This window comes from Sorex fumeus, unplaced genomic scaffold, assembly GCF_029834395.1.
Source record: "Sorex fumeus unplaced genomic scaffold, SorFum_2.1 ptg000022l, whole genome shotgun sequence".
NCBI classification, from domain to species: domain Eukaryota; kingdom Metazoa; phylum Chordata; class Mammalia; order Eulipotyphla; family Soricidae; genus Sorex; species Sorex fumeus.
In genome coordinates this window covers 3,635,818-3,663,811 of record NW_026606079.1, presented here as the reverse complement: position 1 = coordinate 3,663,811, position 27,994 = coordinate 3,635,818, and the positions used below count along the sequence as shown (strand labels likewise).

The 27,994-nt window shown below is 48.0% G+C and overlaps 1 gene segment (V, D, J or C); it reads left to right on the top strand.

The window, feature by feature from the left end:
* Window positions 1-15,750, top strand: part of LOC130023261 (immunoglobulin heavy variable 1-3-like) — a gene marked incomplete at its 3' end in the record, with an annotated part of 46,277 nt that extends 30,527 nt beyond the window's left edge. Inside the window, 1 exon segment of the V gene segment in view lies at window positions 15,455-15,750. Within this exon segment, the coding sequence occupies window positions 15,455-15,750 (296 nt within the window).
* Window positions 15,751-27,994: the final 12,244 nt, after the last annotated feature.

Genomic DNA, 27,994 nt, shown 5'->3' with positions numbered 1-27,994 from the left:
CAGACCACAACACCCAAAAGGAGAGAGAGAACACAGGGGATTGCCCTGCCACAGAGACAGGGGGGATGGGGGGATGGGGGTGGGAGGGATATTATCCATGGTGGTGGAAAATGGGCACTGGTGGAGGGATGGGTATCTGATCATTGTATAATTGAAACCAAAGCACAAAAAATTGTAAATGTACAACTTTAAATAAAATAAAATAAAATAAAATAAAATAAAGGGAAAAAAAATCATCCACAATGATCTTGTAGAAGGTGTGGTCTTCTTTATAAAACTTCTCTAGCTCCATGTAGAACTTCTCGATTTCTCTTTCATCACAATGAGATGTTCGTGCATAGACAACGAAGATAGAAACTGCAGGCAGTGAGTCACATCTATTCAAATGTAAACGTCCAATTCGGGTTGTTAGGCATTCGAATGAATCAATGCTCTTGGCCAAGTTTGTGTTGACAAGGACACCGATGCCTCCAACACCTCTTTTATCGCATGTTCCGAGGAAAAATTCTTCTCCAGTGTCGAAAATGGCATGGTGAGATTCGTGCCTTCTTGTCTCGGTCAGACCAATGATGTCGTACTTGATCATTCGCGCTTGTACCCACAGGTCCTCGATGGATGCATCTGATGCTAGCGTACGTGTATTGAAAGTACAGATGATCATTTTTGTCTTCCTTCATTTTGGCAGCCTACGTCGGCCTTGAGATTTTGTCGGCCTCTCCTTTCTCATCCTTCTCAGTGCTGCCATGTCGGTGAAGCCTTCAGGGTCAGGTGAATGAGACCAGTTGTAGTTACTGGTTTTGGCATATCGAATACACAGCGGATAGCTTGCCAGGCTCGTCCGTGCGGGCGGAATACTCTCGGTAGCTTGCCAGTCTTTCCGAGAGGGATAGAGGCTTTTGGGGCGACCTCTAATCACCCTTGTAGGTGTTACCATATTTGAACCCTATCAAATATGGTAAGACAATTCCGGAAGATGGGTATTTAGTGTCTTATGATGTGTCGCGCGGCCGCGAAGCGTGGGTCTGGAAAGCGTCCTGGAGTGTGGCCACGGCTGGGTAGTGGAAGTAGTGTCGAGAGTGGAAGTCTGCCAGTGGGGTATTTATCTGGGTAGGGTGGGTCTCCTGTGCGCAATTCGATCCCTGGGTGGTTGATGGAAGCAGACAGGGCAGGGTAGGGTGGGGATCCTGATTAGAATCCCTTTGTCACCTGTGGTGGTGGGAGCAAGCAGAGAAGCTCTGTCCCTGGGTCCGCCGAGCCTGGAGTCCAAGGTCTCAGAGAGTTCCGCTTATCTTGTTCTGTGGGTCTTCAGTCGTGCGTGGGTCTCGGCCGGAGCTGCCACGCGGGTCCGGAAAGCGTCCTGGAGTGTGGCGACGGCTGGGTAGTGGAAGTAGTGTCATATTGATATCATATTGATAAGGCAGTAAATCCTATATGAAGGGGGTGTTTCTGGACTTCTTAATATCTTCAATGGAAACCACTGGAGCATTAGAATGGTTTTGTAGTCTCATTGTGGCATACCTTGGGGAGTTACAAAATTCAAGAAATAACCACAATGCCCAGGTGTGTCCAGATGTGTCCAGGCCATACAGATGTGGAGGTCCCTGAGGGGAAGGTCCTGAAAAGGCTTGGTCCTCCGGAGGGGAAGCTCTGTGTGCACAGTGCACAGAGTCCTGGACAGGGCTGGATCTCATCTCGTCAAACATGGATCAGAACGCGAACCTCTTCACTCCCCTTGACGATGGACCCAGTGGCTTCCACCAGTCTCTTCGAAGGTTGGACCAGGCCTTCAGCTATGAATTCTACCTCCTCATGAATATGCAAATTACGTAAGGGATACTGAGTTAAATAGAGATGTGTCTGTGTCCTGACTACCTCACTCAGCAGGCACACCCACACTTTCAGAAGCCCCTGAGTGCACGTTCCTCACCATGGACTGGACCTGGAGAATTCTCTTCCTGGTGGCAGTGGCTGCAGGTAAGTGTCCCCATGCCATGGGTTGAGGGAATGGGGCCAGTCAAGTGGAGTCCACCCACTCCTGTCTGCTGTCCACAGGTGTGAACTCCCAGGTGCAGCTGATGCAGTCGGGGGCTGAGGTGGGAAAACCTGGGACATCAGTGAAGATCTCCTGCAAGGCGTCCAGATATACCTTCACCAGCTACTGGATTCACTGGGTGCGGCAGTACTGAGGACACAGCCGTGTATTACTGTGCGAGAGACAGTGTGACAACCACATCCTGAATGTGTCAGAAAACCGAGGGGGAGGCAGCTGTGTCAGGGAGAAGATGACAGGGATGCTGATCCTCCTGACTTTCTCCTCAGGGAGTCAGGGTCTGAGACACAGAACGGGGCTCACAGGGCCTGGCTTCATCTGAGGGAAAGGCTCAGGATTACTCTCATTCAGTAACAGCCAAGAGGCAAATACATCTCTAGAACAACTGCAGTCACTCATATATTCTTGTTAGATTGTACACTGGTGCCTCCCAGACGCTAGTGATAGAATCACTTTTAAATATGTGCTGGGGGCTTTGCAGATTCTTGGACTGTTTTCCCTAGAAGAGTCATTCACTCCTGTTTCCTGTATGACTGAGGTCCTTGTGTTTCACAGTTACCACAGGAGCTAACACATGTCAGTGTGTGCTGGGACCATTGCAAGCTTAGGACCATGGCTCCAGCTCCAGGAAAATCTTTTATTATTCTACATTTTGGGGCAAAAGTCTTGTCTTTGGGAAATGTCAATAGATTGTAATCATAGCTGAACTTCATTTTCTCTTCTCAGCATCACACAAAGGGCACTCAGCAGGACATGTGGACACAGGACACCAGCTGTGGGGAGGAGTGACCCCGGTGCATCAGTGTCTGTGCCTGTCTACCCCTCATTTCCTGACCTCCTTTCTGTGATTTGTGCCTGAAAAGAAACGGACATTCCTGGGACTAATGTGTAAAAGTAGAAAACACTCCAGCATCTAAATATGCAGATATTCACCTGCTGTGGGCCAGCAGGCAATCATTTTTTCTGAGATGGAATCCAGGTGTTGGGAGAATCCTCCTGAGAGTCTGTAGGCCCCGCCCCATGTCCCTATTTGCATCTCCATATCCCTAAGCTGGAATCTCTCCACTAGACATGGGGAGTGGAGAAGGTGACACTAGGATAGTGGCCAAGGTCAGAAGTCCAGGACCACATGGTTTTGTGTAATGAGAGCATGTCCTTGTCTTGTCGCAGCCTCGCTGTGACTTTTCTCTGTGATCATGATGCAGTAGCGTGAACCCTGCGTGCCTCTCCCTCTGTCCCTGTGACCCCTGATCTTGGAGGCGTCATGTCCATGCTGAGGAGATGCTTCACTCAGAGAGGGCAGAGACACCAGAGGTATGTGTGCAGAGGGACTGATCCCTGAGTGACAGCAGCAGCAGATTCTGAGCAAGGTTCAAGGCACCCTGTTGGCAATGCCAGAACTCAGCGCTTCCAGCTGAGGGGAGGTGGCACCTTAATTCACCTGCCGTAAAATTCCTAGGAAATAAATGCCATTTATTGATCCACATTTGAAAGTATTTTGAGATACAAAATGAATAACTAAGCAATTCCACTTGGTATCTGTTGGCAGAGAGGACAGACACCGAGGAAGAAATGCATGGACACTCAATATTTAAAATGAGCCTAGGGGGGTATGGTGCCACCAGCAGGTCAATTTGTACCTGTGAGGCGAGTGCATCAGCAGCCTGATGGCGTCTTCAGACTTCCATATACCCCAAAATTGCTGCTGTGCCTTTTCCCAGACCCCAAAAACTTGGGGCAAAGTTTACCAAGAAAGTAAACGGCCAAAAGTTAGGTATGTGGGAGACACATCTACAAACCACCTCCGGCTCAGCTATATAATTGGAGGCAAAGGCCTCTCTGGTTCCTGATCGAACTGATTAATGGCCATGATCCCAGAGACTCAGAAACAAATCTTGAAACCCAACGGCTTTTGGCAGAAATGCATCTGGTCCCTGCAGTAGGTTACTGGAACCAGGCCACCCCAGGTGAGAATAGGTTTCGTGCCTGGCGACCCGGTGGCTGTCATCTTCCAGAGGCCACTGGACAATCAGGTTTGGGCCCACAGTGACGAGAAACGTGGGACCTCATGGGATGGGGTTGGTGCTGGCCTTTTCCACCCCGTCCCAACGAGACCCTAAGTCACCGTCCACGAACGGCCTCTCTGGCTCCTGATCAAAATGCTTAATGGCCATGATCCCAGAGACTCAGGAACAAATCTTGGAACCCAGCAGGTTTTGGCAGAAATTCCTCCAGATTTAATTGTTAAAATTTCAGAATTTCGAAATCGCATGGCCACTACTGTAGCCACGCGACATCATACGTTATTCATAACCAGCAACAGAAAACAAATTGTCTACTGTTGCCTTTTCAGAAGATATGAGTGTTGGGGTCACGGTCCTCCTGTTGTTCATCGATTTGCTCAAGCGGGCTCAGTAACGTCTCCATTGTGAGACTTGTTGTTACTGTGTTTGGCATATCAAATATGTCACGGATAGCTTGCTAGTCTTTGCCGTGTGGGTGAGATACTCTCGGTAGCTTGGAGGCTCTCCGAAAGGGGCAGAGGAATTGAACCTGGCTCAGCCACGCTGGCTGCACGCAAGGCAAATGCCCTACCATTGTGCTATCACTCCAGCCCAAATCACATTATAAATAGAATAAATTATAATTCTAAGTGTGTTGGGGTATTAGATAATTGCATGACTGTTTTCAAAGATTGAAAACATGGCATCTAATATGACAATAATAACTATTTGCCAGTTTAATGGCTTTTCATTTTTTAAGTATTACTGCTACAATACTTATTCGCTTAATTTCCATGCTTATATTCCCCCCCCCTTTTTGTTACCAGAGGGAGGTTAGAGTCAACAAGCCAGAACTTTAAAAATTAATTTATTTTATGCCCTGAGGTATTATATTTGAAGAGTATTGTATTGGAAAAGTAAAATCTTGGGCCCAAGTGATATAGTAAAGCAAGGAGGGTGTTTGCCTTGCCTGTGGTCCCCCAAGTAATTTGAATGCAGAGCCAGGACTAACCCCTGAGCATCACCAGGTAAAAAACAAAAACAAATTAAAAACAAGTGTTGGGGTAAAATCCCAAATAATAACGGTGGGTCTGGTGTAAAAATATTGAATGTAATCAAAGTAGAGAGTAATGTGAAAATCATCTGCCCCACAGGTAGGGGGAGGGTTTGGAATGGCTGTATACTGAGGTTATTGGTGGTGGAGAATGGGCACTGGTGAAGGTACGGGTGTTTCATTCTATGACCAAGACTTAAACCCGAAAGCTTTATAACTGCTCTCACAGTGAGTCAATAAATAAAATTATAAAAAATGAAAAAAAGTAAGGTGGAGTTCATGCCCAATTCAATCAGCTAATCAATGGCTAAATAAATAGCAGTACTCCTACATAAAAATAAAATAAAATAAAATGAGCCTAAGAACCTAGAGAAAAGTGTTTGACAAAACCCAGAAATAAAAACTAGATATTCGGGGGCTGGAGTGATAGCACAGCGGGTATGGCATTTGCCTTGCATGCGGCCAACCTGGGTTCGATTCCCAGGATCCCATATGGTCCCCCAAGCACCACCAGAAGTAATTCCTGAGTGTATGATCCAGAAGTAACCCCTGTGTATAGCCGGGTGTGACACAAAAAGCAAATAAATAATAAATAAAAAACCAGAGAATCGGTACCTGGAGTGATAAGCACATCTCCCATTAGTGTCTATGGAGACTCCATGCAGACATGATAAAGGCCACGGGACGGGCTGCCACATGTGTGTTTGCCCACAGTCTTCCTGTACATCTGGGGACAGCAGAAAATGTAGTATTAGTTTTACTTATTATGCTGTTCCAACATCTCAATTTTCCCCTTTAATATATCCCCAAATTACATTAGTAGTGGTGATTTAACAATTTATGAATCAGGGATTGAGTTCAGAGTCCCCACAATGACACCCTTGGTGCCCTCCCTAAGAGAAACATTGCCCACCCACAGCCCTATTGATTCTTAGACAACCCTGTTGGAATTTCGTTCCAAATATAAGCTCAAATATGCTCCAACAGAGACCAAGGAAGATCAAGAAAACAAAGGCCCTAACTGAGGGCCAACTTCGAGAACTTGTGTGCCAACACAAATCTATGACATGCAGAGGAACTTTCACAGAGGGTCAAGTCCAGAAATGAAGATTCTGTGATGGTTCCTGATGCACTTTTCCTGTATGTGCCCCCAAACAGACACCTATGTGGGTCCCTGGATATTAAGCTGCTGCTTACTATGGTGCAGTGTCTCAGTCTACCTTCATTTCTTTCTCTGTACGTGGTGCCAATCTCCGGTGTCACCCGGAATTTCCCAAGTTCTCAAGGCAACAACCACTGTCCTCGTCATCTTAAAGTTCTTACTTATTCCTAATCATGGGATACATTTCCCTGGGAGACATATGTCAATAACACAATGCTGGACTGGAGCAACTAGATGACGGCGTGGAAATTTCCATAATGACACAGTGGAAACCCACCTCAGTAAGGGCAGGAGAGAGAAAAGACCCCCAGCCGTTGGCAGAGAGGAATGCCCAGGGCTGACTACCGTGAAGGGAATCTCTCTCATACTGATGGCATCAGCTAGGAGAGGTCTCTGCAAAGTTGGGAAAAGATCACGGAATTATTATTGTCCTGGTACACTGGTTTCATGTTGCTAACAATGGACTATCCCACCTTAATTACTCAAATGACAATGTTGATAGTGGTAATCAAATTCATGGATCAAAGTTAAATTCTCCTCTGCATAATATATCGAAGAAACTTACTTGTGTGTAATCAGCTAATGTATCTGCTTGATACCTACATTCAGGATTTTTACAGGTTCAAAATCAAATGGGAGATGACTGAGAAAATTGTACCATTCCAGTAGAAACATCAAAAAACACATGATATTCTTTCATAGATCAATTATTTGGTTTTACTTTTTACCCACTATTCATGAATTTCTGATGTCCTTCTTGTGGATATGCAACTTCTGTGTTAGATGCACAGTTTCCTCTGGGACAGCCCTTGTCTGGACCGTGAGTGAGGACTGGGCAGGAACGGTTTCCCGCAGAGCCTGACTTGCACAAGCCTTAGACAGACTGTGCCTGGGCCTGACCTGGATTCGGTACTGGCAGTGCATCATATTCACATCGTGATTATTCTCCCTGGTCATGGTGAGTGTGTTTCAGGGCTTGGACGAGCTAGGCTCTCTGATGGACAGATGATGGACAGCGGGACCCTGTTTCCCTGATAGTGTGCAATGGAAGCAGATGGAGGCAGTGTGGGGAGTGTGTGCAGCCCTACAGGTCCCAGGGAGTCCCGGGGAGGGGTCACCCAACTCAGGACTACACACAGGTTTAGTCCCAGGAGCAGCGAGGGATATGATTTCCAGGTGCTCAGAGCAGAGGTGCGCTGCGGGGGCCACAGAGGAATGAGGTGGAGAGAGCGACCTGGTGGCAACCCTTCAGGAGCCACCACAAATGCAAATACTCCAAGGCAATTGGTCACTGAAATAACGGAAGGAGACTGAGCAGCAGGGGGCGCTTAGGTCCCCACAAAAGCTGCAGCCCAGCAGTAAACACAGTGGGGTGAGTGGGTGTAACCTCAGGTCCTGGGTTTTCCTGATTCAATTAAAACAAATGACATAATCCCAGGGAAAGACTTTGTGCATGGCAGGCTTAACTGTTCATAAATACCCGATATTATTGGGAGAATTAAACAACAACAACAGCAAACAAGATAATGACAATAATTCAAAGACAATTTCAAGTACTGCTTGAGGCTCTACAAACTTACAGAGCTTGAGGATGAGATTAATTTATTGATTAAAATTATTGCCAATGCGGGGAAATTTAACTTTCAAACGCGGTGAATGGAGGTATCCAAACGCTGATATAAACCCTTGGTCAGGACTTGTGGTTTCTGTGCTCCTCAGAGGTGGATCACCTGAGGGGAGTGGCCTGGCAGGACTGTCCCTCAGGGGAGGAGATCTGTCTGCTCAGAGTTCAGGAAGAGGGCAGGGGTCAGGCTCACAAATAAGCACCGTCATGGACTTGGACACTCCTCACTCGGTGAGCACTGGACCCTGCGTCACCCACCTGATCTCCCTCAGATTGGGACAGGTCTTCAGTTCTCATTCCTCCTCATGAATATCAACATCAACCAAGATACACTGAGTTAATACAGACAAATGTGTTCCCTGAGAAGAGGTTTCAAAAGTACGACCCTCCTACCTTCCCCAGAGACCCTCCCCACAAACCTCCTACACGAACCCGCACCTGGGAAAGGCTATCGTCTCCCACCGAGAACGGCTCTCGGTGAAGGTCTCCTGGCCTGGCCTGAGGGGACCAGGGCCCTCAGGGGAAGCCCACATCCCATGTCCCCTCACAGGGAGCACCCCCAGGCGCAGCAGGTGCCCTGTGGGCTGAGGGGGAATCTGGGCATCTGAGAGGGTTTCTGAGGCATTCTGATCCCTCTGCCAGCGTCTCTGTGTGCGTGTGGACTCAGCTCAGACCAGGCTTGGGACGGGACAGACCCACCTGTTGACGGAGACCCGGCCAGCACAGCAGTGGCCGGGCAGGGTCCCCCTGACTGGACACATCTCAACTGAGCCTCTAGGGTTGCAGACGGGCCAGGGGGACCCCCACTTGCGGGACACCTGGGGGGAGGCGGGACAGTGACCGCTGGACACCCCTGAGGACTGTCATGTCAGGTCAGAGGGACGCGGGCTCGGGTGACCATTAGGGAGAAGGACCCAGAGTGTCGGGGCCCCGGGGAGCACCTGGGGGATGAGCGTAATTCAGAAGCGGGTCCGAGTCCTGCTCATCCGGAAACGGGGGAGGCCACGGGCAGCGATGCCCAAGCAGACCCACAGGCCCGCATTGACACAGAGAGCCCCGGGACAGGCCCGAGCAGACACCGGCTCCCTCTGACCCTTCCAGCGGCCGCACCGGACTCGGGCTTTCGGGAGCACTGGGGCCCAGAGAAAGTCGGTAGGAAAGAGAGAGAGGGACCGGGCGGGGCTGCCCGACCTTTGCCCCCTGACCCTGAAACAGCTCCTGAGGGCCGGAAGCAGGAGCAGAGGTTCCAGAACCTTCCGAGGCTCCTGCGTCAGGTACTGACTGCTCCCGCCCTTCTACCCTCCACCTCATCTCTCTCTCTCTCTCTCTCTCTCTCTCTCTTCCCTCTCCCCTTGCATTTCTCTAAGTAAATCTCTTTAAAGAATATTCTTGTGCATCACTGAAAAAGTCAGAGTTCAAATCATGTGTCCAATAAAACTTAACTATTTTATCGTATTCATTACTACGCAAAAGGCCCAGGCGGTTGGTGCGGGTGGGAAGGACGATGCGGGGCTGGATGGGCTGCAAGTACCTCTCAGCCAAGCAGGGCCCAACCGCCACGGGAGGGGAGACACGCAGCGACCAGGCCTGGGACAGAGGCTGGGGTGGCGGGCGGCTGGGCCTGGGCCTCCCGCCTGTGGGGCTGCACTGGAAGGACCTGCAGCGAGGCCACAGCGCTGGCCTACAGCAGGCAGTGGCTGGTCCGCGGGGGGGGCGTGGGGCTCGTGGGGCGCCGCGTGTCCTGCCTGTGCCTTTCCGCACTCTGGCTCCCTAGGAGCACATGGAGGTCAGGCTTGGGGATTGCACTGGATGCACTGTCCCTGGTGAGCCAGAGCAACCGCGACCACCCACGGAGGCCAGGGTGCAGCGGCTGGTGCCAGGTCAGTCTCCCCCCTGTGCAGAGCTGAGGGAGCCCCCCAGCTGGGGTCGCAGGGGGACCATCCGCTGGGCCTCCCGGTGCGTGCAGCCTCCTCGCCAGGGCCAGAGGATATTACGCCTGATCTCGGGGGCCCAGGGCCAGAGATCATATGAGGGGACACTTGTACTGCACCTACAGATACTGCTGGACCCCCGGTGGGTGTCAACCATGGACGCTGCAGCTTGCCTGGCCAGTGAGTAAATACTGGAGGGGCTAGGGGGGAAGCAGGTCCATGCTGACCCTGCCCTACGATTTCAGACGCTAACTGCGGTTTTGCAATGAGTTTCATTCTTACTTGGGAGAATAGGTTGACATCTATTTTTTGCCCCAAGACCTCAGATCATGTACTTTACCGGAAAAAACTGAGTGGGTGGTCTCGGGCAAGAGTTGACTGGAGCAATAGCACAGCAATAGGGCGTTTGCCTTACACGCTGCCCACCGTGCTCTGTTTCTCTAGGAGAGCCTGGCGAGCTACCTAGAGTATCTCACCCACAGGGCAAAGCCTGGCAAGCTACCCATGTCATATTTGATGTGCCAAAACAGTAAAACTGAGTCTCACATTGGGATGTTACTGGGCCCGCTTGAGCAAATAGATAAACAAAGGTAAGAGAATGCCAGAGTGCTATTCATTTATTTACTTATGTTTGTCCTGTTAATCACTTGATCACTTGATCACTTGACTTCCCATTAATCGTCGATTTGCTCGAGCGGGTGCCAGTAACATCTCCATTAGTCCCTATCATGTGCTAGTGTAGCCCAATGGCGTCGGTTCGTTCTGGGAACACGAAAAGTCTCAAACTGATCGTTCATGGTCTTGATGAAGAAGTCTGACCATCTGGTAGGTGGGCGGCCACAGGGTCTTTTGAAATCCCATGGAATCCAGTCAGGAACTGCTCTAGTCCAGTGGTCATCTTTAAATCTCATTACATGACCAGCCCATCTGATTTTTGACACCTTGGCAAACGAGACAGCGTCCCTGATTCTTGATCGTTGATGAATGTCAGAACTCCAGATTCTTTCTCTCATTTGAGTGAAACATAATATTCCAAGCATAGCTCTTTCAATTCCTCTTTGGGAGACCCTAATAGCGTTCTCATCCTGTTTGCGTATGGCCCAGGTCTCTGAGGCATATGTTAATGCAGGAAAAACAGTGGAATCAAAGAGATGTGCCCAGAGCCGGAGATTTTTCGTCCTCTTAGCTATTTCTTCGATGCTCTTGAAGGTGTTCCAAGCCGCTCTTTTCCTCCTGCGCACCTCGGGTGCCAGGTCGTTTGTCATGTTGACTTCTCGACCTAGGTATACATAAATGTTGCATTCGGAGATGATTGTTCCAGTGAGAGCGAATGGCGCATCAGGAACGAGGCTGTTTCTCATAAACATTCGTAAGATTCAGCTGGAGTCCAGCCTTTCCACACTCATGGTCGAAGTCGGCCAGCATATGGCTAATGTTTGGTGTTATGAAAACAATGTCATCAGCAAAGCAGAGGTAGTGTAATTGCCTACCGTCTATCTTCACTCCCATTCCAGTAGTCGCATGATGTTATCGAGGGTGACACTGAAGAGTTTCGGTGAAATGGTATCACCCTGCCAAACATGTCTCTTGACATGGATGATTACTTCTTTGTAGAATGGTGAGATCCTGGTAGTGAATCCGTAATTCAGCTCACGGAGGATCCTGATGTATTGAGTTTGAATGCCCTGATTGGCGAGGTCTTCAATGACTGTTTCCGTCTCAACAGAATCAAAGGCCTTCTTTAAATCAATGAACGTTAAACAGAGCGGCATCTTGAACTCCTGAGAAACCTCAATGAGCTTGGTTATCGTGTGGATATGGTCGATGGTGCTGAATCCTTTGCAGAACCCGGCTTGCTCACATGGTTGTCCTTCATTTAGTGTTCTGTCAATCCTATTCAGGATGACTCGAGTGAACAACTTGTAGATGACAGATAATAGGCAGATCGGGTGATAGTTGCCAATGTCATGGATATCTCCCTTCTTTTACAGTAGTACAGTCCTGCTGGTTTTCCATTGGGACGGAACCTTGCATTCAGACAGGTAGTGTGTGAAGAGCCGAGCCAGTGTATTGATGAGTAATGACGGCAGGTTCTTCAGGTATTCAGGTCTGACCTTGTCTGGGCCAGGTGCTGTTCTTTCTTTATTGATGAAATGGCGTGTCAGATTTCAGAAGGGAGAACATTGGGAACGACATATCCATTCTGTGGAATTTGGTATGTCGGCAGGTGGATATGGCTATCGAAGAGATTTGAGTAGAAGTCATGGATAATCTTCTCCATTGCCGTTCTGGAAGATATGATAGATCCGTCAGGACGTTTGAGGGCATTCATCTTGGTCTTGTAGTTGGCGAAGGACAGGCGGGCGTTACGAATACTTTTCCTGGCTTCTGTCGCATCTACCAGAACTTCTGCTCTTTTCTCTTTGAGGTCTTCCTTGATCACATCTCTGCACTGCTTTGTGTGCTCGGACATTCGCTTGTGGTTGTCTTAGGCATGCTCCAAGCCACATTGGTGAATAAGCTCAAGAGTTTTCTAAGACAGGCATTATTTTGTGACTATCTTTCTCGGTGTTCCTCGCACAATCATGCAGGTGCTGAACCAGTAGATCATATTCCTCGTCAATGTTTTCAACAATGGCATCTTCCCATGTTGCCGCAATAGTGCCAAAGAGCTCCCAGTTGGTGGTCATTCTGGGAGTTTTCTTAAACTTTGCAGCTCTTTCTCCCTGCTCTGTGAAGTAGAATTTTACACAAAGAAGACGGAGGTCCGATCGGGTTTGGAATTTTGGGGCAAGAGTGACATCTTTCAGGCAAAACCGTCGATTGAATATGATGCAGTCTATTTCGTTGTAGAACCGTCCACTGGGAGATTCCCATGTCCAACGTTTAGATTTGGACTTCTGGAATCTTGAGTTACCACGGATGGTCTTGGTCGACATGATGAACTCATACAGTCTCTACTTCCACTACCCAGCCGCCGCCATGCTCCAGTATGCTTTCTGGACCCTCTGGCCGAGATTCATGCACAACTGAAGCCCCACAGAACAGGATAAACAGAACTCTGAGACCTTGGACTCCAGGCTCAACGGACCCGGGGACAGAGATTCTCTGCTTGCTCCCACCAACTACAGGATTGAAAGGACAAAAGGATTGAAATCAGGAGCCCCACCCTACCCTGCCCTGTCTGCTTCCACCAACCACCAGAGCCCCAGGGAATAGATTGTGCACAAAAGACCCACCCTACCCCTACCGGTACCAGATAAATACCTCACCAGCAGATCTCCACTATCTCCAATACCCAGCAGCCACCACACTCCAGGACGCTTTCCGGACCCACAAAGCGGCCACGCGACACATTATAAGACACTAAATACCCGTCTTCAGGAATTGCCGTACCATATTTGATAGTGTTCAAATACGGTTTGAACCATGGTAACACCTACAAGGGCGATTAGAGGCCGCCCCAAAAGCCTCTCTCCCTCTCGGAAAGCCTGGCAAGCTACCAAGAGTATTCCGCCCACACGGCAGAGCCTCGCAAGCTATCCATTGTGTATTCGATATACCAAAACCAGTAAGTACAATGGGTCTCATGCCCCTGACCCTGAAGGCTTCACCAATATGGCAGCATTGAGAAGAATGAGAAAGGAGAGGCCGATAAAATCTCAAGGCCAAACTAGGCTGCCACAACGAAGGAAGACAAAAATGATCATCTGTATTTTCAACGCTCGTACGCTATAATCAGATGCATCCATTGAGGACCTATTGGTACAAGAGCGAAAAATCAAGTACGACATCATTGGTCTGACCGAGACAAGAAGGCACCAATCTTATCACGCCGTTTTTGATGCTGGAGAAGAATTGTTCCTCGGAACATGCGATAAAAGAGGTGTCGGAGGCGTCGGTGTCCTTGTCAACACAAACTTGGCCATGAGCATTGATTCATTCGAATGCCTAACAACCCGAATTGGATGTTTACATTTGAATAGATGTGGTTCACTGCCGGCACTTTCTGTCTTCGTTGTCTACACACCAACATCCAATTATGATGGAGAAATTGAGAAGTTCTACATGGAGCTGGAGAAGTTCTATAAAGAAGACCACACCTTCTACAAGATCATTGTGGGTGATTTTAATGCCAAGATAGGACCGAGAAGATCAGCTGAAGAACTTCACATCGGGACCCATGACCAAGAATGGAACGAACAGGGTGAGAGACTGTCCTATACAGTTATAAAATAACCTTGTTGGCTGCTGTGTTCGACTTATGCCTAGATTTTGAAAAAGTCTTCATAAATTTAACCAGTTTAATATTTTTGTTTATATTAAACTCTTAAAGACTTAAATCCTCTTTTATTTTAATAGTTTCTACTATTTTTATTTGAGTGAATTAAGTGTTTATTGTATTACTTTTACATAATCTCAGCAAAGAACACTCAGTGTCACCTTTCAATTGTCAGATATATAACTACTTGATTTGCCAATATTTTCCTAGGATGCATCTACCTGAGCAATTCCAGAGCACAGAGCCAGAAGTATGCCCTCAGAACTGCCAGGTGTGGCTCAAAACCAAAACAAATTGCCCAGAAAAGAATATGACTCATGAACAAGTCTTCGGAATTGAAGTCCCAGGATTCAATCCTGTGTTAGAGACACCAAGAGGCTAAAGCCTCTGAGAGCAGAGACTCTCCCTGCAGGGTGGGGACCGGGCTGTAGAGGGTGCCAAGACCCAAGACCAGAGTTGCAGGCCTGAAGGGGTGCAATGATGAAAAGGGTTTCTCTTCAAAAACAGAAATACTGTGTGACTGAAATCAAATCACAAACAGCTTTGTAAGAGTCTATCTCACAGAGATTTAATAAAAAAATAATAAAAACCTTTTTAAAAACCAGAAAACTAAATTTTGCTTTGTAGAGAAAATCAAAACAAAAAAATTAGTATAGGACACAGAAGGTTAAATTGTGCATACATAACCGTTTTGGGAGGAACATTTATGATATTGATAAGGCAGTAAAACTGTATGCAGGGGGCATTTCTGGACTTCTTAATATCCCCAATGGAAATCTCTGGGGCATTAGAATGGTTTTGTAGTTTCATTGTAGTATGCCTTGGGGAGTTACAGGATCCCAGAAATAACCTCAGAGCCCTGGTGTGCCCAGATGTGTCCAGGTCATATAGATGTGGGGGCCCTGAGGGAAAGGTCCTGAAAGGGCTTGGCTCCTCCAGAGGGGGAGCTCTGTGTGCACAGAGTCCTGGGACAAGACAGGGTCTCATTTCCTCAAACAAGGGTCAGAACGTGGACCTCTTCACTCCCCTTGAGTATGGAACGAGTGGCTTCCACCAGTCCCTTCTCAGGTTGGACCACGCCTTCAGCTATGAGTTCTCCCTCCTCATGAATATGCAAATTATGCGAGGGACAATGAGTTAAATACAGATGTGTTTGTGTACTGACAACCTCAAACAGCAGACACAGCCACACCTTCAGAAACCCCTGAGTGCACAGTCCCCACCATGGACTGGACATGGAGAATTCTCTTCCTGGTGGCAGTGGCTGCAGGTAAGTGTCCCCATGCCATGGGCTGAGGGAATGGGGCCAGTCAAGTGGAGCCCACCTACTCCTGTCTGCTGTCCACAGGTGTGAACTCCCAGGTACAGCTGGTGCAGTCGGGGGCTGAGGTGGGAAAACCTGGGACATCAGTGAAGATCTCCTGCAAGGCGTCTGGATACACCTTCACCAGCTACTGGATGAGCTGGGTGCGGCAGGCCCCGGGACAAGGGCTTGAGTGGATGGGAATGATATACCCTGGTGATAGTGATACAAGGTATGCACAGAAGTTCCAGGGAAGACTCACAATCACCGCAGACAAGTCCAAGGACACAGCCTACATGGAACTGAGCAGGCTGAGCACTGAGGACACGGCCGTGTATTACTGTGCGAAACACACAGTGTGACAACCACATCCTGAACGTGTCAGAAAACTGAAGGGGAGGCAGCTGTGCCGGGTGAGGAGATGACAGGGACGCTGATCCTCCTGACTTTCTCCTCAGAGAGTCAGGGTCTGAGACACAGAATGGGGCTCACAGGGCCAGCTTCGTCTGAGGGAAAGGCTTAGGATCTCTCTGTCCTTCAGCAACAACCAAGAAGAAGATGGCCTCTCTCTAGAACACCTGGTGTTATTCATAATTTCTTCTAGGATTTTGTGTGGAGCACCCCAGATGATACAGGAAGAACCTAGAAAAAACTAGAGGATATCATGCTGAGTGAACCAGTCAGCAGAAAAGGGAGAGATAAAGAATCATATGTCTCATAATATGGGCTTAAAGGATACACAGTAAGGTAGCAAAAATGGCTAAGAGCAGCCCAATAGGAGAACTGATCCACACAGTTGAGTTTTGGGGAAAGGGGCTTTAACCCTGACTTCGATCTCTAAATCCTCACAGCATCCAATTCCCTGAACGCCAAGACTTAAACCTGTTTCAATCTCTCAGGCCCTGCATCAAGTTCCAGGATCTCAGAATGGTTGTCCCACCTGCACACAGACAGGGCACTGGGACAGGAATTGCTCCCTTGTGAGCAGAAGTGTGGGGGAGTCTCCTAGCCTGACCAAGGTCTAACCATCTTTCTGTGTCCTGGGACAAACAGGAACCTCATTTCCCCTCACTCAGTCCCTGGAGGAGACTTTCAGTTTCCTGTTTTGGGGAGGCCCAAGGCACACAGGCTCCTGTGTTCAACATCTAGGCAGGGGACCCTCAGCTCACATTTGAAATGACAGGAAGAAAGGAAATAGTTTGGCTGACAGTGGGGACAAGTTTCTGCCCTTTCTAGAGTCTCAGGAAAATCCTCTCCTCTCAAAGGTGTTGAGTTAAAAATCCCAGATACTTGGACCCATGCCCTGTCTTCGCTGATGAGGTTTCATCATGAAGTGAGGAGCTTCTCCGTGGGACTGGGGAAACGTCCCCCTTGCAGAAGCCGTTGATCAAATGCTTGGACTCCCGTGTCCCTGCATGTAGTTATATCATAACCACAGGAACTCTGAGAACAAGGAGATGGTCCATCTGTCTTGGGAAGTAGGTGCTCAAAGGTTTATGAGTGCAGCATGACTGAGACATAGCCGCCCATATGAGCCATAGACCCTTCATCATATGATAGTTTATTAGGAGAGCAGTGGTCCATAGAGACTGAAGGAGGATGCCTGTGTGCACTAAGGATCAGGTGGCAGAGAGAAGCAGGGGATTGTTATGACTGGAAGAAGCTGCTGGACCACTGTCCTTGATGCTCTGTGGCAGAGGCAAGGTTGAAGTATTGCTGACACCAGATATATCTCTGTCCCAAGTCTGGAGCCATTGGGCACTAGGAAATCAAGGTCAATTCATCTACATTTTTCTTAGAAGTGTACGAGAAGATGGGGCTTGGGGAACTCTCTACAGGTCCAATGTCCTCTAGTGGTCAAGGGGCTGTGCCATGGAGAACTCCACACCTCCAGGCATCCAGTGGGATACTGTCCCCTTAATAATAAGCCCAAAGTCGGGGTGATCCACAGAGTGTTCTGAGACTATCTAAAGGGTTTCTAAAACAGGCAAGATTAGAAAACTCTCAGGGCTGTGCTCCAGGCAAGAATAAGTGGAAAATTACCATCACTGTGTCATGCTTTAAGTGTAATTGCTGGTTGTCTGATCACCCTAGGGCCATTGCTGTGTGAATATCCCAGCCCTGCTTTTAGGCAATCTAAATGTTCCACATATTAAGGCAAATGGTGGTTAATGTTTCTGGGGCAAGGTACTTTGTTAGTGGAACAGATTTTGTGTTCAATAATGGACACAGTGGGGCAAGAGACATGGTACAGTGGGCAGGACCTACCCGTACAATTGGACCAATCAACCTGAAGATGATTTCTGTCTCCTCCAACACACAAACCCTGTGCCCCACAAGAGTGATTCTCTGAGCACAGATTCAGGAATAAATCCTGAGCACCATCAGTTGTGGCACACCACCTCCACCCCTCTCGCCGCCACGTATTTTTAAAAACGAATTAAAAAACTTTCAGGCTGTTTCCTTGGTCAAACTTTTGAGGATAACCTGAAACCCAGGACATCCACACAGTCTGTCTTACCTTTAGAGACTCACCCTGAAAGACAGAGAACAAAGGCACAATAGTCTTTGGCTCTATAGTGGTAAATTAAAAAGAGCATCTGAATTTTCACACCTTTATTTTGAATTTGGCACTTCAGTTCCATGAGAAGATACTTGTTTCTTATATGTTTCCTAACATTATTATTTTATTTTTTTATAATGTTGTCAACTTGTCTTCTTCTAAATCTACAGGGTGAGACTGATTATCTTTATAACAGTCAGGCACTGAGAAAATTCCAGATGCACATCCATGCGTGGAGAAACAAGCTCAATATGCTGATACAGTTGATCACTCCTGCTCTGTGGCAACCGGTGCACAGTGCCACTGCTGTAAACAAGATCTCTGTGCAGATTTTGTTATTTGTAACATAGGTGATAGAATTTATAAAAAATGTCAGTTTACGGTATCAGTGTACAGTTTCTGCACACAACGGTTTTCAAGTTCCCATACTCCTCAAGCCCAACCCTATTTCATCTTCAACCTGCACTCTCTTCCCACCCTCCATCCGCTTATTTGTCCCTGATTGGCAGCTGCAGTTTCCATGCACACTGAACCTCCCTTAGCACCACCCCTGTGATCCAGATCATCTGTCCTTGTCTGTGGGTCACTTCAACATCTTTGCTCCCCTCACCCCAAACCTGCACTCTCAGTACTGTATCTCCTTATGAAGGTGCATTAATAATTGGTAATGTTCATTGCCTTCATTTGTTTCTTCCATTATTTATTTATATATTTGTGTTTTGCTTTCAGGGCCACACACAATAGCGCTGAAGGCTTCCTCCTGCTCTCTAGGCTGAGAGATCACTCCGGATAGAGTCAGGGAACCATTTGTGGTGCTGGGAATCCAACCCGGATCAGCCAAGAGCAAGGCAAACGCCCAACCCTCTTCTGCCCTGCAGATTTGTTTATTTACATAAATAAACATAAATAAGTGAAATTATCCTCTATTTGTCCTTTTCTTCACAGACTTATTTAGCTCATCATCATGCCCTTCATCCCCATCCAAGGTGTAATAAACAGCATGACTTTATTTTCCATTTGGTTGCATAGAAATCTACTGAGCATAACTACATGCCACACTCACACTAACATGTGTTGATTTCAGTTTTGGGAGATACATGTCATTCTCACAGATGTTAGGTGATACTCGATGCTTGTGTTTCCCTGATAATAAGAGATAAACTATTACTTTTTCACCGCCCAATTAGCCATCCACTTGCCTTCTTTGCAGAATGGTATGTCCGTCTCCTCTTCCCACTTTTGTGATGGGGTTATTATTGTGTGGCTAGGTAATAGATTTGGGATGCTAGTCTGTCATCTGAAGCACTATGAGCGAATATCTACTCCAAATCAGCGGTGTGACTTTCCATTTTAGCCCAAGATTCTTATGCCATGAAAGAAATTTTCATGTGTCCTATAATCAACCTGCTTATTTTTGTTTCTCTTATTTTGGCCACTGGAAATAGATCAGTGAAGATCTCTTGATGCCCAGATTCTGAAAAGTTCTGCCTATGTTTTTCTCAGTATAATATAGAAATCTCCACATACATATATACATTTCTTTTACAAACAACTGCATGTATGGGCAAGTAGGAGGAGCAGTAACAGAGGTCAAATGGTATGCATCATCTCAGTGCAAATGAGTAAAACTTGATTTTTTTTCTAACAACTTACAGGTTAACAGATTCAGAAAAATCATGTCACATTAGATTTAATAGAGGACATTTTACAAACTTTAAGTACACAAGTACAATTCTGATGTAGGATGGTTCAGGAGACCATTTATGTCTAAATTTGGGGGATTATTCTTGCTATCTGTATCTTTAATGCAGTACAAAGTTATTTTTCTAATCACTTAATCACTTAACTTCCCGTTAGTCGTCAATTTGCTCGAGTGGGCGCCAGTAACGTCTCCGTTTGTCCCTGTCGCGTGCTAGTGTAGCCCAATGGCATCTGTTCGTTCTGGGAACACGAAAAGCCTCTAACTGATCGTTCATGATATTGATGAAGAAGTCTGACCATCTGGTAGGTGGGCGGCCACCGGTCTTTGAACATCCCATGGGATCCGGCCGGGAACTGCTCTAGTCCAGCGGTCGTCTTTAAATCTCATTACGTGACCAGCCCATCTGATTTTTGACACCTTGGCAAACGAGACAGCGTCCCTGATTCTTGATCGTCCATGGATGTCGGAACTCCAGATTCTTTCTCTCATTTGAGTGAAACGTGATATTCCAAGCATAGCTCTTTCAATTCCTCTTTGGGAGACCCGAATAGCATTCTCATCCTGTTTACGTAGGACTCAGGTCTCTGAGGCATATGTAAATGCAGGAAAAACAGTGGAATCAAAGAGATGTGACTGGAGCCGAAGGACCAGCGGAATAGGATTCGTGCCTTCTTGTCTCGGTCAGACCAATGATGTCGTACTTGATCATTCGCGCTTGTACCCTCAGGTCCTCGATGGATGCATCTGATGCTAGCGTACGTGCATTGAAAGTACAAACGATCATTTTTGTCTTCCTTCGTTGTGGCAGCCTAGGTCGGCCTTGAGATTTTGTTGGCCTCTCCTTTCTCATCCTTCTCAGTGCTGCCATGTCGGTGAAGCCTTCAGGGTCAGGTGAATGAGACCAGTTGTAGTTACTGGTTTTGGCATATCGAATACACAACGGATAGCTTGCCAGGCTCTTCCGTGTGGGCGAAATACTCTCGGTAGCTTGCCAGTCTTTCCGAGAGGGAGAGAGGCTTTTGGGGCGACCTCTAATCACCCTTGTAGGTGTTATCATATTTGAACCCTATCAAATACGGTACGACAATTCCGGAAGATGGGTATTTAGTGTCTTATGATGTGTCGCGCAGCCGCTTTGCGGCCGCGTGGGTCCAGAAAGCGTCCTGAAGTGTGGCGACGGCTGGGTAGTGGAAGTAGTGTCCAAAGACAAAAATCACAAATTAAATTTGTTGTCATATAACAATTGCATGACAGAATCTTTTCCAGGTCACAAGTCACCTCCAGAAGAAGACGTTTGCTCTGGAGTCCTTCACTTACTCTTTATGTTCAAATAGAACATTTTATGTAGGAGAAGGATATGCAAATGAGCCTCTCCCAGCTATGATGAAAACGGCCGAGCCCAGTCTCAGCTCCAGGAGAGGCGTCAGTTCAGGGGTTCCCAGGGGCTCCATCCTGACTCACACAGAACCAACATGGCGTGTGGTCTGAGCTGGCTTCTCCTGGTGTCTGTGTTAGGAGGTAACTCGTAGGCGACAGGGACATGGAGCATGGGAAAGATGGGAGAGGCAGATCCTCTGTGTGAGGAGACTTTTCTGACCAGGATGTCTTTGTGTTTGCAGGGGTCCAGTGTGAGGTGCAGCTGGTGGAGTCTGGGGGAGACTTGGTGAAGCCCGGGGGGTCCCTGACACTCTCCTGTGCAGCCTCTGGATTCAATTTTTACAACTATTGGATGAACTGGGTCCGCCACGCTCCAGAGAAGGGCCTAGAGTGGGTCTCACGCATTAGTACTAGTGGTACATATACAGAGTATGCTGACTCTATGAAGGGCCGATTCACCATCTCCAGAGATAACAGCAAGAACACACTCTCTCTGCAAATGAGCCGCCTGAGGGAGGAGGACATGGCCCTGTACTACTGTGCGAGAGAGATACACAGTGAGGGGAAGGCCTTGTGGGCCCAGACACAAACTACCTGCAGGAGGAAGCAGGGTGAGCTTCAGTGGTGCAGGCCCCCGGGAGGCTCTGAGGACAATCCCCTGCGGAGACTTTGCTCATGAGCAGATGAATCATGTTTCTGTGGAGATCAGGTCGACGTGCCCCTCAGCTCTCAGATTACCCCAATGGGACCTTGTCTTGTGGGTTGTGGCCCTGAGTCTCCATCCCCGCTGTGGGCAGTAATGACTTATCACACTCTCTCTTTCCTGATTAAAAGTTTCCAGTGACAGGGGCTATGGTGCCGCCAGCAGGTCAATTTGTACCTGTGAGGTGAGTGTATCAGCAGCCGGATGGCACAATCAGACTTTCAGATACCACAAAATTGCTGCTGTGCCTTTGACCAGACCACAAAAACTTAGGGCAAAGTTTACCAAGAAAGTAAACGGCCAAAAGTTACATATGTGGGAGACACAACAACAAATCACCTCTGGCTCAGCTATATAATTGGAGGAATGGCCTCTCTGGTTCCTGATTGAACTGCTTAATGGCCATGATCCGAGAGATTCAGAAACGAACCTGGGAACCCAAAGGCTTTTGGCAGAAATGCGTCCTGTTCCTGCAGTAGGTTACTGGGGCTGGGCCACTCCAGATGGGAATAGGTTTTGTGCCTTGACCTGTTCCCCTTGGCGGCCCAGTGACTGTCATCCTCAAGAGGCCAACGAACAGACAGGTTTGAGCCTGCAGTGACGAGACACGCCGGGCCTCACCAGATGGGGGTGGAACCAGCCCTTTCCTCCCCATCCCAGCGAGATCCTGAGTCACTGCCTACAAACGGCCTCTCCTGCTCCTGATCAGGCTGATTAATGGCCATGATCTCAGAGACTCAGAAACAAATCTCGAAACCCAGCGACTTTTGGAAGAAATGCATCTGGACTGCATACACGGCCATGGCTCCAGAGGCAAAAGGACTTAGTTCAGAGCCCAGCAGCTTGGGGCAGAAAAGTGAATGAACCATGTGTTAAATTACAGCGCCATGCCTTCCCCGGAAGGAAAGGGTGTTGCTCCCTTCCACCTTTTTCCCCGCCGGGCAGCAAGGTGACAGCCACTTCAGAGCTTATTGGAAAGACAGGTATGAGCCAGCGGTGACGGGGAAACTGCAGTCTTATGGGAAGGGGAATGGTACCATCTTGTTCTTCATGCCCTACCGAAGTCACGAGTTGCCCCCCACGAGCAGCTCTCCGGCACGACCATGGCTACATAGGCAAAAGGATTTAATCCAGAACCCGTCAGCTTGCGGCAGAAAAGTGAATGGACCTGCGTTAAACTACGGCTCCACGCCTCCCCAGGAGGGAAAGGGTGTTGCTCCCTTCCGCCTTTCCCCCACCCCCCAGCAGCAAGGTGGCCACTGCCTCAGAGCTTATTGGAAAGCCAAGTATGAGCCGGCAGTGACAGGGCAACTGCAGTCTCATGGGATGGGGGATGGTACCGGCTCTTCCTTCATGCTCTACCACGGTCACAAGTTGCCCCCCATGAGCGGCTCGCCAGCACAGCCATAACACCAGACGCACAGAAACCAATTTTGTAATTATCTGGCTCTTTGCAGAAATTCAAATTCGCATGGCCACTTTCACGGCTGCACGACATTATATGATTCTCATAAACAGCTATAGAAAACAAAGTATTTCATAATGTATTTCAGCAATTCTGATTGTTGGGAGGGAAATTCTAAACAATAGTGGTGAATCTTTTGTCGAAATAATGAATGCAATCAATGCAGAGAAGAGGTAAGTGAAAATCATCTGCCTCACAGTCATTGGGAGGGGTGGGGAGTATATTGGGGTTCTTGGTGGTGAAAAATGAGTATCAATGAAGGGAGAGGTGTTTCATCATTGTATGACCAAGACTTAGACCTGAAAGCTTAGTAACTTTTCCCACACTTGATCACTTGATCACTTGACTTCCCATTAATCGTCGATTTACTCGAGCGGACGCCAGTAACGTCTCCATTTGTCCCTGTCGCGTGCTAGTGTAGCCCAGTGGCATCTGTTCGCTCTAGGAATACAAGGAGCCTCAAACCGATTGTTCATGATCTTGATGAAGAAGTCTGACTATCTGGTAGGTGGGCAGCCACGCAGTCTTTTGACATCCCGTGGAATCTGGTCGGTAACAGCTCTAGTCCACCGGTCAACTTTAAATCTCATTACGTGACCAGCCCAACTGATTTTTGACACCTTGACAAACGAGACAGTGTTCCTGATTCTGGATCGTCGACGGAGGTCGGAACTCCGAATTCTTTCTCTCATTTGAGTGAAGCGTGATACTCCAAGAATAGCTCTTTCGATTCCTCTTTGGGAGAACTGAATAGCATTCTCATCCGGTTTGCGAAGGGCCCAGGTCTCTGAGGCATATGTTAATGCAGGAAGAACAGTGGAATCAAAGAGATGTGCCCAGAGCCGGAGGTTCTTCCTCCTCTTAGCTATTTCTTCAACGCTCTTGAAGGCGTTCCAAGCCGCTCTCTTCCTCCTGCGCAGCTCGGGTGCCAGGTCATTTGTCATGTTCACTTCTTGACCTAGGTACACATAGCTGTTGCATTCGGAGACAGTTGTTCTGTTGAGAGCGAATGGGGTGTCAGGAACGAGGCTGTTTCTCATAAACATTGTCCTGGTAAGATTCAGCTATAGTCCAACCTTTCCAGACTCAAGGTCGAAGTCAGCCAGCATTTGTGCTGCTTGGCTAATGTTTGGTGTTATTAAAACAATGTCATTAGCAAAGTCGAGGTGGTGTAGTTCCCTACCATCTATCTTCACTCCCATTCCTTCCCATTCCAGTTGTCACATGATGTTCTCGAGGGTGGCACTGAAGAGTTTCGGTGCAATGGTATCACCCTGCCAAACCCCTCTCTTGACATCAATGATTACTTCTCTGTAGAATGGTGATATCCTGGTAGTGAATCCGTAATACAGCTCACAGAGGATCTTGATGTATTGAGCTTGAATGCCCTGATTGTCTAGGGCTTCAATGACCGCTTCTGTCTCAACAGAATCAAAGGCCTTCTTTAAATCAATGAATGTTAGACAGAGCGGCATTTTGAACTCCCGAGAAACCTCAATGAGCTTGGTTGTCATGTGGATATGGTCGATGGTGCTGAATCCTTTGCGGAACCCGGCTTGCTCGCATGGTTGTCCTTCATCTAGTATTCTGCCAATCCTATTTAGGATGACTCGAGTGAACAACTTGTAGATGACAGACAATAGGCAGATCGGGCGATAGTTGCCAATGTCATGGATGTCTCCCTTCTTGTACAGTAGTACAGTCCTGCTGGTTTTCCATTGGGACGGAATCTTGCATTCAGACATGAAGTGTGTGAAGAGCCGAGCCAGCGTATAGATGAGTACTGACAGCAGGTTCTTCAGGTGTTCAGGTCTGACCTTGTCTGGGCCAAGTGCTGTTCGTTTCTTTACTGACTAAATGGCGTGTTGGATTTCGGAAGGGAGAACATTGGGAAAGACATGTCCATCCTGTGGAATTTTGTATGTCAGCAAGTGGACATGTGAGATTTGAGTAGAAGTCATGAATAATCTTCTCCATTGCCCTTCTGGAAGATGTGATAGATCCATCAGGACGTCGAAGAGCAGTCATCTTGGTCTTGTAGTTGGCGAAGGACAGGCGGGCGTTATGAATACTTTCCCCGGCTTCTGCTGCATCTACCAGCACTTCTGCTCTTCTCTCTTTGAGGTCTTCCTTGATTGCATCTCTGCACTGCTTTACGACGTTCACTTGTGGTTGCCTAAGGCATGCGCCAAACCTCGTTGGCGAATAAGCGCAAGAGTTTTCAAAGACAGGCGTTTTTTTGTCATTCTGGGAGTTCTCTTCTTAAACTTTGCAGCCCTTTCTCCCCACTCTCTGAAGTAGAATTTTGCACGAAGGAGACGGTGGTCTGATCCCATTTGGAATTTTGGGACAACAGCGACATCAGTCAGGCAAAACCATCTATTGAATATGATGTGGTCTATTTCATTGTGGAACCGTCCACCGGGACACTCCCATGTCCAACGTTTAGATTCGGCCTTCTGGAATTGTGAGTTACCATGGATGGTCTTGGTCGACATGACGAACTCAGACAGTCTCTCACCCTGTTTGTTCCATTCTAGGCCATGGGTCCCGATGTGAAGTTCATTGGCTGATCTTCTCGGTCCTATCTTGGCATTAAAATCACCCACAATGATCTTGTAGAAGGTGTGGTCTTCTTTATAGAACTTCTCCAGGTCCATGTAAAACTTCTCAATTTCTCCTTCATCATTATTGGATGTTGGTGCGTAGACAACAAAGATAGAAACTGCCGGCAGTGAGCCACATCTATTCAAATGTAAACGTTCGATTCAGGTTATTAGGCATTCGAATGAATCAATGCTCATGGCCAAATTTGTGTTGACAAGGACACCGACGCCTCTGACACCTCTTTTATAGCATTTTTCAAGGAACAATTCTTCTCCAGTGTCGAAAAAGGCATGATGAGATTGGTGCCTTCTTGTCTCGGTCAGACCAATGATGTCATACTTGATCTTTCGCGCTTGTGCCATCAGGTCCTCGATGGATGCATCTGATGCTAGCGTACGTGCATTGAAAGTACAGATGATCATTTTTGCTTCCTTCGTTGTGGCAGCCTAGGTCGGCCTTGAGATTTTATCGGCCTCTCCTTCCTCATCCTTCTCAATGCTGCTATATTGGTGAAGCCTTCAGGGTCAGTGGAATGAGACCCATTGTAATTACTGGTTTTGGCATATCGAATACACAACAGATAGCTTGTGAGGCTCTGCCGTGCGGGCGGAATACTCTTGGTAGCTTGCCAGGCTTTCTGAGAGGGATAGAGGCTATTGGGGTGACCTCTAATAGCCCTTGTAGGTGTTACCATATTTGAACCCTATCAAATATGGTATGGCAATTCCGGAAGATGGGTATTTAGTGTCTTATAATGTGTCCGGAAAGCGTCCTGGAGTGTGGCGGCAGCTGGGTAGTGGAGGTCTGCCAGTGAGGTATTTATCTGGTCCTGGTAGGGGTAGGGTGGGTCTTCTGTGTGCAATCCAATCCCTGGGTCTCTGATGGTTGGTGAAAGCAGACAGGGCAGGGTAGGGTGGGCTCCTGATTTTAATCCCTTTGTCACCTGTGGTTGGTGGGAGCAAGCAGAGAATCTCTGTCCCTGGGTCCGTTGAGCCTGGAGTCCAAGGTCTCAGAGTTCCACTTATCTTGTTCTGTGGGCCTTCAGTCATGCATGAGTCTTGGCCGGAGTGGCTGCGCAGGTCCAGAAAGCGTCCTGGAGTGTGGTGGCGGTTGGGAAGTGGACGTAGTGATTTTTGACTTTTCCCACAGTGATTCAATAAATAAATATAAGAATAAAAATGAATAAATAAACAAAACTATGAAAAAAAAGTAAGGTGGAGCTCATGCCAAATTCAATCAGCTAATCAGTGGCTGAATAAATAGCAGTACTCCTACATAAAAAAAAAAAGTTTCCAGTGACAGGATCATAACTTCCCTGGGGCCTGAGGGGCACATTATTCTCTCGTAGAAATTAAAATAACCCTGTAGAGATTATCATTGTCTCCTGGAATAGGCATTTGGTCAGAAAGAGAAATTCTGGTGTCCACTCAGCTGTGTGCTGTCTCCTTCCTTCTGCTCTCAGACACACTCTGTGCCCACTGACCTTTACACTCTGTCCTGCTCCCAGGTAGCCTCTACCTGGTCACCCTATACCTGGGAGTCCTGTTCTCCTGGACTGGCTGGCCTCTGTCTTCCATCCAATCACTAAGTGGACATTCAGATTTCCCCAATCCTTCTCCACCCCTCAGCCATTGTAGAGGAGGGACCAGGTCCTGTGACACAAGCTTTGCTGACCCCTTCACCTTGAGACAGGGGCAGGACCCAGAGCACCAATACTCTCCCTGAGACCCCCTCTCCCGGTACCCCCAGATACACCACAGCCCAGAGCCCAGGGACCCTCCTTACACTGAGGCTCCATACAGACACCATTGCAGATGTGACTCAATGATTTTCTCATTGTGTTTCCACTCAATTTCCGGTCTCGACCCCGGAACCCGCGTGGCTTTGTCCCTCTGCCAGTACCTTCATGTGTGCGGAGAGTGGTCTCAGCATGGTGGTGGCTGGTCCTGGAGGTCTTCGGCTGCCGGAGCCCTGGTCAGGGCGGGGAGGAAAGCTCAACCTGCTCCCCTCCAAGGGGCTCCGGGAAGGAACACCCAGGCGCGGGGGCAGAAGACTGCTTACAAACCCAGCCCTGATTCCCTCCCCCCGCCCCCCAATGTCTCCTCACCTCCCTCCCTCCGCTCACCCTGAGCCATCCTGGGAGCCTGTCCAGAGTACCCAATCCGGAG